The 12010-nt window shown below is 49.3% G+C and overlaps 1 protein-coding gene across 4 annotated transcripts in view; it reads right to left on the bottom strand.

Moving 5' to 3' along the window:
- Positions 1–588: 588 nt before the first annotated feature.
- arhgef18b (rho/rac guanine nucleotide exchange factor (GEF) 18b) overlaps positions 589–12010 on the bottom strand; it is a 60821-nt gene continuing 49399 nt past the window's right edge. For 3 of the 4 annotated variants that reach the window (XM_064331707.1, XM_064331709.1, XM_064331710.1), the window contains 5 exons: positions 11862–11909; positions 11271–11732; positions 5667–5979; positions 4660–4764; positions 589–3844 (listed from right to left, as the gene is read on the bottom strand). In XM_064331707.1, coding sequence (XP_064187777.1) covers positions 3693–3844; positions 4660–4764; positions 5667–5979; positions 11271–11732; positions 11862–11909 — 1080 coding nt within the window. In that variant the 3' untranslated portion in view covers positions 589–3692. The remainder of the gene's footprint in view (positions 3845–4659; positions 4765–5666; positions 5980–11270; positions 11733–11861; positions 11910–12010) is intronic. The other variant, XR_010329503.1, reaches the window with a different exon arrangement.

Below are 12010 nucleotides of genomic sequence, written 5' to 3'. Positions count from 1 at the left end.
ATTCCAGCGACTGCAGGTTTGCAGAGTAAATATGCACACTGTATCGGCTAAATCTGCTCACATAGGTCATGCCCTGCATTATTTGGGTTAAATGATGCACCAAATTTCCGTTACTAACTTGGGAGAACAGTGCGCTCATTGTCCAACATGGCACTGTTTATTCTGAACAGAGAAGTGCTGAACACATTGGCCCAACTGCATATAAATATTTTACTGTAAACTTCACAGAAGCCTGACTTCTTGTTGGATAGCAAGTCATTCTCACTTAATCTCCTTTTATATTTGTCATTCAGTAGTAACTAAGAACAGACGCATTGAGCACAGTTATCAGTTCGGCAAATAATTTGTTGGAATTTGAAGAAAACTTGAATGAAATTAAGCTTTTCCTTCTAAGTAAATCTTCATTTTAAATCGTTCTAGACTCCTACAAATGTAAGTTCTATGCAAATGTTGAACACAAGTCGCATTTATTTTATTAAGACTTTTGTGCATTATTTTTTGCATCAATGATAGAAACTCTGATCCAATATGTATAGAACTACATAAAACAATGAACAAAAATGAACAACAATGAACAAAAAACTTCCATGTTTTGGATTTTTTTTTTATTACTAAAATTGGTCATTCTTTCTCTAAGGCAGTAGTTATGTCCACAGGCGTCAGTCTCACAGTGGATAAAACAGCATTTAACAAAAGAAAAATCATCGTTCTGCTACAGATCTCATGAAACGTCTGTTAAAAGTATACAAACAATAAAATGCATAATGACGCAGTAATTACCCCTTCAAGTTCAAAACTATCCGAAAGTGACTAGTGTAATTGGCGGAGTTCGTCACTATTTACATCCACAGATCAAACTTTGTGTAAGAAAATGACACATGTAATTGCTTTAGTTTCATCTAAAAAACAAACAAAAAAAACTTCATATCACCACCTTCATCTCCTACGTACTTTAAATATGTGGCTGGTTTTTTGAGCGAGTCCTTCGTGCTATTTCGAGCTAGTGGTCGGGAAATTCAATTTTTTTTTCCAGCAGGCGCTCTGAGAATGTGATTGTCACTCATGTCAAAGAGCTTCACCAACGATGGGATATAAAGTGCTCCGCAGACCAGTGATGGACAGAGGAAGGACAGAAACTACAATCCTGTCAATATCACACACAATTCACCTTTGACAATACACTTCATTTTAAATTACTTTTACACTTCTGAAAAATGTTTCTTGCTGTCTGAAGGGAAAGCAGTTTCACGTAACCTCTCTAAATTAATAGACAAGAAAAGAACGATTTTACATAAGCACTAGTCACAAGCAGACTCTTTGGTAATCAAAATAAAAACATACATCTGCCGTTAGAACAGATTGGTGACAATTAAATCGCACCTAGTACCAAGTATATCAAAATGATTACAATGACTTGTAAAATATACACTAAAACAATTACAATGTACCAATTCATAACCCTCACAACACTCTTGACAGAGAGATTAAAAGAGACACAAAACTGTACGTACAAGGTATTCCTTCATCGCTATGACCAGACCTCGCCGGTTTATACCGGAAAAACCCTGCTTTCTGTGCTTTCAGAGAACTCGCCTCAACTCACAGTCTGCTCTTCCCCTTTGGTCCAAATGGGCAAACAACAAGTCATGAGGAACTAATCCCCTAAAGACCACCGCAAAGAAACGTCACCCACCTTTCGGGAACCTTCATCAGTTAAGAAAACACTTACTGCCAAGCTTGGACATCCTTACTTCAAAAATAATTATAATAATAAAAAAAATAAAACAGGACTAGGCTACTCTTCACAGGAACATTTACATCAGAGCTTAAGACTTCATAAAGTATATACAGTCGGGTCAAACGCACAGAAATGTTACATCAAACATATTTCAAAATGATCACAGTGGAAAGGAATGCCCACGTGTTCACAGGTTTCTCACGTTGGGGAATTCGCTGGGGTAACTGGGGTGTTCAGGTATTTCAACTTTGGCAACTTTGACCCTGCTTCGCTACCTTTGACTCTAGTACCATCAAGGAAAGGAGAGCATTTATCCTGTTCAGTTCTGTACAATGACATATACTGAGATATATACACATAAATATATTTTCTCATCTGCACCCTAGATGCATCATCGAAAAAATAAAATAATAAAACCATAATTTCCTGGTGAATGGCTAGTGGAACCCAGCGCAGCTATAGTTTGTCTACACCCGCCAGTTAAGTCCTCACCTACCAGTTTAAGTGTACATTGACCAGTTTAAGTGTACACCTGACAGTCAAAGTGTACACCTGACAGTCAAAGTGTACACCAGGTGGAAATGGAATTTGATGAGGGGACAAGTATAAAATGGCTGGAATTTAAGACTTAAGTATTGATGCTTATGCAAACAGAAGGGCTGCCCAAATAGAGAACTGGCATTCACTTCAGTCACGGTTTTAAGCGGTGGCCCAGTGACGTAGCACTGCCTGGTCATCACAGTGTCTTTATTTGGAATGGTGCAGGTGCCATGTTGTGCCTTGCTATGGTGCGGCACGATGATTTCAATGTTTGGCTTTTCGCATACCGTGAGGAGACAGACGGGACCCAGAACCGCTGCGATTAAAATGGACGATATCGCTGAGGCTAAGTGAGGAAATGACAGACCAATGACTGTGGGGCCTCTCAGTTCTGCTGCACTCTGAAACCCCTTTCCCATTCATTCATGATGAAAAAGCTGCCCTGAAGCTCTGATTTTACTCCCTGACTCTGAGAGCTCAGGATAACTATAACAGCACAAGCCTTTTAAGACCAGAGTGCATTTAGAGACTTGGGTCACAAACAGTGCCTGTCATCATTCTTCAGAGGATTCTAAATACTTCATGAGTCAAATATTTATTTCAGCACGGCTTCTTCCGACTACCGCTACAGGTTTAAGATCTGCTGGAAAATATTTCGTAAGGCTTACTGTAAAACACAAACGATGCTGCTGGCTGGTGTCTGGGAAAGTTTCCTCGAAACTAAACGGCTTTCTATAAATTCTGCATATAAAAGGCTTTTGACTTGCGGGAACCTTCTTACTTAAAACCATGTGCACATAGCTGCATTATGACCAACTAGGAAGTTTCATGAAGACCAACAAAGAAGGGGAAAAAAGTATCCCCACAAATCCAAGGTTCGTTTTTATCAAAATCAACTGCCGCCTCATCGTTTTTAGCGAACGTAAAATACCAAGGAAACTGAGTTTGTTCCTTTTCCTGCCTGCCCATTCATGTTCACACTGTGCAAAACAGACACCTGTCCAGGCAAATGAACACCGAGTCAACGCTTCATTTAGGGATCCTTTCTTAACAAGCGCATCTTTCTCGCCCATGGAGCACTAGGGGAACCCCCTTCATAATACCAATCCACCAGGAAATATCTCCATCTTCCTCTTTTGCGTACCACTTTTAACTTCTTTTTTTTTTTGGGCTGAATTTAGAACAGGTGCCAGTATCTGAGAACAGGACATAATAAAATACATTCATGAAAAAATAACTGTAGTAAAAAAAAAAAAAACTCTAAAAATACATCTATTTTGGTACCTCATGGATACTTCTTTTCTTTTTTTATGGGGAGCGAAGCAAATAACTCTGCTCTCTTATTAGATATCAGAGGCCCCGCCCTTTTGGTCCTGGCTCTGTCCCATAATGCCTGTGGTGGGGGGGATGGAGTTCAGAAAAAGATGACGTCCTCCTTGGCCACGTCCTCCGCGGCGGTGTAGGCCGGGGGCGTGTTCTGCAGTGCGCTCTGGCTGGGCTGTTTGGGGACGCTGGCGCTGTACGCGGGCTGGGGGTCGGGGTGGCTGTCCGGAGGGATTGCAGGATCTGCCCGATAACCAAAGAAATGATCGATGAACAGATGCAACTCTTGCTCTCAGTAAAAATATCTACATTTTATTGAATCCATTTCTATAAAATCCACTACCGTTACGGCCGTAGTGTTGGGCCGTCATCAGAATGCTCAGAACTGTTTCTCAAACCATTTAAGGGGTAAGATCAGTAACACAGGATTAGAATGTTCTTTTTTTGCCATTCTCTCCCCCAATTTAGTCGTTATACCAATTCCCCGTGTGTATCACACAGTCCTGGTCAATGCGCTATCCTCTGTCGGTCTGGGGAGGGCGTAGACTACCACATGCCAGCCTCCGATACATGTGGAGTCGCCAGCTGCTTCTTTTCACCTGACAGTGAGGGGTTTCACGGGGAGAGCGTGCGGAGGTCACGCTATCTCCCCCAGATTCCCTCCCCACTGAACAGGCGTCTCGACCAACAAGTAGGAGTCGCTAATGCAACGATCAGGACTCATACCCCACTGGCTTCCCACCAGTGAACACTGCCAATTGTGTTCATAGGAACAACTAACCAAGCCGGAAGTACCGCTGCCAAGGACTGAACCCCGGTCTCTGCGGTGGTAGGCGAGTGCCTCTACACTACCCAGACGGGCCAGGATTAGAATGTTATTAGTTCAACATTCTAATGCTGATGTCACAATCACTACTGGTAACTCAAAGCAATGGAGTTCTAGAACACTGAATAAGAATTTTGAAAGAAAACAAAAAACATTCCAAAAAAAAAGCTACTTTTCGAAGAACTAATTGTGATTTATAGAGAGGTCAGACAGTGGACCCGTCGGCTTTTACCTGGGTGGGAGAGCTGGAGAGGACTCACAGATCTCTTCGCTCTTAAACTCCCGTCCTCTCTCCCTGACAGCTTCAGAGGCAGCATCTGCTTCATGTCCACAGATGCTGTTATAGGACAGAGGGAAATTACAGATGGAGTTATAGGACAGAGTAAAATTACAGATGCTGTTATAGGACAGAGGGAAATTACAGATGGAGTTATAGGACAGAGTAAAATTACAGATGCTGTTATAGGACAGAGGGAAATTACAGATGGAGTTATAGGACAGAGTAAAATTACAGATGCTGTTATAGGACAGAGGGATCTTGGATCTATTGCTTTTCCGATATCCAATTTACACCATCACATGCAACCTGCCCGGCACAGCTGAGACCAGACAGGAACTGGCTTCTAGCAAGCAGGCCAACTGGCTGCTCGTTTACTGGCCACCACCACTCCTTTCACCTTTGACAGTTTCTAAACAAACGCTGAAAATCTACAGTCACACCACACAACTCGATAAAATGTACAACCGCAGTGGAAATGAAAGATAAAAATTTTAAAAATATGCTAAATATGCTACTGACCACAACCAGACAGGGCAACATTACAGGCTATTTATACTGAGGTCTATACTGAAATCATTGTACCCCCTGGTTATAAATAAACTGCAAATATTTTACTACTGCAATATTATGTTACATAAGTTGTACCCCAACGAGAAAAACAAAAGTTGCCGGATTCTGAATGGACCTGATATATGTGCTGCATAACAGTGATGTAGAACCCATTTGTAATGTTAGTTGAAATTCATATGTAGATTTATAATGTAAGCAGACAGATATAACCCGGCACCATCGAGTTTCCCCAATCATGGCATAACATCTGATAACCCTGCAGCTTTCACCACGCTCAGTTTATCCCCCACCCCCCCTAAAGGAGCAGAGGGGCGTGTAACAGCACACAGGCAGCCGGCAGAGCCCGGTTGCCAGGTTGTGGTTGCCAGGTTGGGGGCGGGGACTCTGACCTGAGCTCTCGGAGCGCTGCGAGCCCTTGGCCCTGCCGCTCTTCTCCCTGCCCTTGCTGAGGGCGGCCAGCTTGGTGGGGATCTGCTGCTGGACGCCGCCCTGCTTGTGCAGCTGGTTGGTGGTGCTGATCAGGTGGATGGGCACCTCCGTCTTGACGGGCGCCGCGTTCCCGCTCTCCCGCCGCTCCAGGTAGTCGCCGGGGGCGATGGACAGGGGGGCTTGGATGGACGCCGGGGGCTTGGAGGTCAGCGCCAGGTCGCCGGCCCCGCCCATCAGGAGCTCTCCGTTGAAGCTGGACGACAACGGCAGGACCTGGGGGGGGGGGGGGAGGCAGACACAGAACGCGGACGGTCAGATGGGAGCCGCTAACAGCGCCGTGCCCCAAAACGGGGGCCAACCGTGCGAGCAGGGACCCCGCCAATCGCGGCGAGAGGGATCGGCTTTGAAGCCAGCGCCCCTCTCAGCGGGGACGAAGCGCGTAGCCGACGTGCCGTTGAGGAAACACAATCCGCTCGGGGGCGCGGAGTTTACGGGATGAAAGGGAGAATTAAAAACACATGCTTCTCTTTCTGCAGTTTGTTTTTTTTTTTGTTTTTTTAAACACCTTTGAAGTGCAGCAGGAAGCCGGAGGACAATGCACAGGAGAGCAGGGGAAACACAAAGCCCTTCACACAACCGGCAGGTAAAACCTGCCAGGCCGTCAGACAATCAGATACGGCCAAATCAGTGTAAGGTGACATCATCGGCAGTAAACAGTGCCTGCACTGTCTGAATCATAACTACCTTGAATCAAAGGGGGAGGGGAGGGAAGTGGTGGACTTGCACGAGTGTTTACAGGGTGCAGGCCTTCCATATCCCTGCATGAAACTGGTTCCTCTCCGCGTGTGAAAAGCCCAGGCAGCCGGGCCTGGACGGGGACTGAGCAGGGAACCTGAGCTCTAGGGTTACTCGCTGGCGGGGTGTGATTGACGAGGTGCCCTGGGAGAGCAGCGTCCCCCCCGGGGGGCTGCAGTGACCGGCCAATGACAGCCGTCCGTCTGGGCGGGGCTAAATCGCACCTGTGCGTGCGCCGGCCCTGGGGCGGCGCACAGCGAGAGCGGGCCCGTGTTCTCCTGGCCCGCGTGGGTCTCGGGGCCTCCGCACACAGATGTGTTATTGTTCTCTCGCGGGGCACCTCCCCTAAGTACAGGGTTACCGGGGCACCCAACACCAGGGGAAGAAAGGCTCTGCTGACATCACATAAACAGTTTGTGTTGGCCGCATTCCAGCGGCGGCATTAATGACAGAGGGCTGCTGGGTAATTATACGTCGCGGTTTCCCGTCTTCAGAGCCCCTGTGTGCTTATCAGCAAATATTCATTTGGACCTTTTTTTCCCCTCTTTTTTTATTTTTAAACAGAGAGCAGCACCCAGAGAAGCCTTACGAGAAGTCGCTCCTGAATCAAAAGGGATCGCAGCCGAGAACAATTTTAATTGGCTGAGCCGAAGAAAGAAAAATATTTTACATCACATCACATCAATTTACATCAGTCATGGTAACAAAGAGGGAAGCAACAACCACAAACCCAAAAAATGCAGGGCGCGCCGTGACAAAGCACCTGGATACCAGGGGCTTTCTGAGCGACCACCAAACTTCCGGCCCCTGGGCATGCTCTGTGCGATCGGGGGGTTTATGCACTGGCACTGCGGTGGAGAGGAGAAGGTCTGCAGGCAGCCCAGCACAGAGCTGCGTTGTTACCGCAGGCAGGAAGTGGCAGAGGGGGGCAAGCCCTGGCGCACATCGAAAGGGTTCAGAGAAGCCCGCGACGCGCGACTCGGCATCCGGGCGGCAGCACGCGGCAAAACCGCTCAGCACAGAAACCGCCACCGACTCCGGTCCTCGCTGTGCACATGCGTAGCGCTCGAAAACGTTTAAGACTGGCCCACAGAGAAGGCCCAGAATAATTCTCTACAGTTTCAGAGTAGCGGGTCCGTTGCGTCTCGCTCGCTATTCTGTACGCGCAGTTTTTCCACGCCGCCTGCTCACTGAGGAACGACGTCCGCGGTCCCGCGGTTCACAGGGACAGGAGCTCGAGGTGATTTTACTTAAGCAATACGGCACGGAAGACCGTGCAGTATCGTGAGTACAGTCAAGGCTCCAGGGGTGTTGTGGGAAATGGAGTGCTGGCAGCCCCCTGCAGCTGTATTCACGATACAACACAGCGTCCCGTGCCGTATTGCATTTATAAAATGGTTACAACATACAGATACAACCAATGACGTAATATTATTTATTTTGTGATATTATTCGTAAGTAACCGTTTGTGTTTACGAACAGGCTGTTTGAATAATTGCTACTGTATCGGATTTAAAACTGTAGAACGAGGTCTCAGCCAATCAGCATGAAAACAACGCGTTTTATAAAGTCATTTCTTGCGATAAATTCCCAGGCACTAGAAAAGCCTGATTCACTTCCTGTGAAAGATAAGGACACACACACTGCTGCTATTTATAACACACCCTCTGGTGCCAAATATTACAGCTACCAGTGTTGCAGCATTCATGTGGCACTTCAAAGGAAAGCAAATCAAACCGATAGCATTTCCACCGAACACAGAGGCATACTTTGAGTAGAATTTCTTTTCACAAGCGTTCTGCTTGGTTGCCCTCTTTGGGTAACTGAAATACTCACACACTGGCTGTGTATAATTTTCCTACTGACACACCATTTCACGACAAAGCACTGTTAACCATTTCTTGCTCTGCTCAGATACACACGTACCTGGAGCTGCTCTTCGCAACTTAGCTAATCTACACCAAGGTTCCACGGAAGACCCTTCTGCCACGGTTTCTATGGTTACTGTCTCCAGGGCAATAGAACAGGATGAAATGACAGCCTGCACCGTACTACGACTTGCAGAGACTTGCCGACTTCTATATTCGTACACATATTTCTGAAAAAGCGTGAATCCACGGCAACGTACAGGATTGAAGCGGAAGGTGGTTAGACAGTTTCTGAACACACCAGAGCGAGTAATGATGTCTCCTCATTATATGTCTCCCTATGAAATCCGGTCGCAGTTCAAAGACACATTTGTCCGGAGCATAACTGTGACCCGTGAGGGGGGGCAGAGGAGGGTCACGAGTGTGGCCTGACCTGACAGGCGAGATCTGATCTTGTACGTGGCGCCTCCTTTAATTTTGTTGACTCCGAGATCAGTATCGCATTTGAGAAGTCCCACAACAGTCTGTCGGCACAAGAAACAGAGAACAGAAAACCGGGCTGCAGTGAAAGCCGTGTCTGTCGGGCGAATTAACCGCTACGTGGCAGGTAATCTGTGTCAGCTGCACCATCGCAAGCCCGTCAGAGAGGGCTTTGTGTCAGCCACGCAGACGCTTCACAGAGAGTTAGCGGCTGGGACGAGCCCAACGTCTCCAGCAGATACGCGCAGAGCTAACTCGATAAGAGAGGCACCGGCCCGTCTCTGTCCCGACGTCACGGGGCGCCACGGGGAGCCAGGCTGCGTCGGCTCGCCATTGGCCGTAGCTCACGAGCGGCGGGAAGCGGCCAGGTCAGCCGAATGCGACGCAGCCGAACGCGTCGTCGCATTACCTCAGACTGCGCAGCGCTCTCGGACTGCGCCTTCAGACCCAAACAACTTAATCTCAGCGACGCATGGCGCATGCCGCAGAGGACCAGCCTGCAGGTCTGGGCTGTCTGTCCAGGAGATAAATCACACATTTAAAACGGGCAACAGTTACAGGATTTGCTCTCCTGAAGTCAGCTGCATGCAAACAATAACCACACCCTGACAAAAAAATAATAACCTTCTGAGGCCGACGCAGGGGGGATGAAAGCCGGTCCTTCACCACTGCAGATGAACCTCTAACCCGTGTTTCACAAGCGTTTCACAACTCTTTCCCCGGGTCTGATAAGGGTTCGAGCTCGCTCAGAAAGATCTTCTGGCGATAACGGACGTGTGTGGGATTAAGGTTTTACAGCCTGTTCCTGAAACGACAGCCCCCCCCCTCTCCTGGCCTCGTACTTCCTGGAGCTCACACAAAGCACGCCATTCAGCGCTGAAGGGGAGAGCGGAGCACTTCCTGCCCGCGGGCGTGGGCGGGGGCGGGCGGGTATGACCGCGCGGCGCGGTCGCGGCGTCTCTTTCCCAGGCTGCTGCCCGGGCTATCCGGCGGCCCATCGGTAAACAGGTCTTGCGAGACGGAAGGTATCCTGGCGGAGGGGTGGCAGGCGTCCAAGCCGGCCCCTATTCTACCTGACAGAGCGCCATTGTCCGCCGCGCACGGCCCAGGCCTCCTGATGTTTCAGAGGCCCGAGCCTGGCAGGGAGGAGCGTGGGAAACGGCTGCACTCCCGCACCGCTGCTCCACTCTCTGCCCCTCACGCTCAACATACGTGTGTGCAGAGCTGGGCAATGTGGTCTGGAGAAGGCCTCTCACAGTGTTCAGCGCTGTGTTATGTGGTCTGGAGAAGGCCTCTCACAGTGTTCAGTGCTGTGTTATGTGGTCTGGAGAAGGCCTCTCACAGTGTTCAGCGCTGTGTTATGTGGTCTGGAGAAGGCCTCTCACAGTGTTCAGCGCTGTGTTATGTGGTCTGGAGAAGGCCTCTCACAGTGTTCAGCGCTGTGTTATGTGGTCTGGAGAAGGCCTCTCACAGTGTTCAGCGCTGTGTTATGTGGTCTGGAGAAGGCCTCTCACAGTGTTCAGTGCTGTCTTATGTGGTCTGGAGAAGGCCTCTCACAGTGTTCAGGGCTGTCTTATGTGGTCTGGAGAAGGCCTCTCACAGTGTTCAGCGCTGTGTTATGTGGTCTGGAGAAGGCCTCTCACAGTGTTCAGCGCTGTGTTATGTGGTCTGGAGAAGGCCTCTCACAGTGTTCAGCGCTGTGTTATGCGGTCTGGAGAAAGCCTCTGGAAGTGTTCAGTACTGTGATATATATGTTCTGGGGAAGGCCTCCTGCAGTGTTCAGTGCTGGTGCTCCTGTGTGATAAGGAGATAATTCTGGGGGACAGAAGAGGCTAAAGATGTGTTCAGAGCTGGGATGGTGTTAACCACATTTTAATTCAATAACTGAATCAAAAATAAATACAATGCACATGAAAGTTTCCAATAATGTATTATGAGGATTTTTGTAGTTCATTGACTGAATTGACTGAACTGAACTCAAAATGATCCCAGGCCTTCAGAGCTATATTACCAAAGGCAGAACCTCACCGTGTTCAGCGCTGGCATTCCTAACACAGTGTGCATAGGTAAATCATTATGGGAGAGAGAGGGTGTGTGTGAGAGAGAGAGAGAGAGAGGGAGAGAGAGAGGAGAGAGAGAAGAGAGAGGGGGAGAGAGAGAGAGAGAGAGAGGAGGAGGTGTGAGAGAGAGAGTGGGGAGAGAGAGAGAGAGGAGAGAGAGGAGAGGGAGAGGTGTGGAGAGAGAGAGAGAGGGGTGTGTGAGAGGAGAGAGAGAGAGAGAGAGAGAGGAGAGGGTGGAGAGAAGAGAGAGAGAGAGAGAGAAGGAGAGGGGTGTGAGAGAGAGAGAGAGAGAGGAGAGGGTGTGGAGAGAGAGAGAGAGAGAGGTGTGTGAGCGAGAGAGAGAGAGGGAGAGGGAGCCCACCTGTGGATCCAGGGCGAAGAGGCCGGGGTTGGCGATGGTCTTGTGCTTCTTGAACTTCTTCAGCTGCTCCAGGCGCTCCTTCTCCTTCTCCACGGCGCGGGTGGAGTCGCGCAGCCGCTCCAGGTCCTGCTGGTACTTCTCGCGCTGGCGCTCCAGCTCCTGGCGCTCCTCGGCCAGCCGCGCCTCCAGGCGGCGGCACTCTTCCTCGCGCTGGCGGAGGCGCGCCTCGCTGGCCTCGGTCTGCAGCCGCTGGCGCTGCCGCTCGCGCTCCCACCGCGCCTGCTCCTGCCGGTGCTGGCTCTGCAGCTTCTGGAAGCTGGCCAGCTCCTCCCGCTGCTTCTCCAGGTTCCGCTGCTTCTCCTGCTCCAGCAGCACGTTGCCGCGGTGACGGCCGGGCCGCTCCCGCTCGGTCAGCGAGGCCCGCTGCAGCTCCATGTGGCTGTCCTGCTGGGAGATGATGGCCTGGGGGTGTGGGGGGGGCACACAATGGTCACATGGTCACGTGATGTCACCACCTTGCTACGGATCCTCATTCAGCGGAAGCGACTTTCGCCGATTTGGCAAATACGGAACTGCAACGGCGAGTCTCACCTGCAAGCTGTACAGCCTCTGCGACAGCATCAGCACCCGATCAAAGAACTATGAAATCAGAAAGGAACAGGCAATATTACCATGAGGGGCCCCTCAGCTTCTCCAAACCAGCAACCTTCACCACAAGATGGTGGTTCAGCTCATCAACA

This window comes from Anguilla rostrata, chromosome 4, assembly GCF_018555375.3.
Source record: "Anguilla rostrata isolate EN2019 chromosome 4, ASM1855537v3, whole genome shotgun sequence".
Taxonomy (NCBI): Eukaryota; Metazoa; Chordata; class Actinopteri; order Anguilliformes; family Anguillidae; genus Anguilla; species Anguilla rostrata.
Note: the sequence above shows the minus strand (reverse complement) of the source record. Positions and strands in the feature narration are given on the sequence as shown.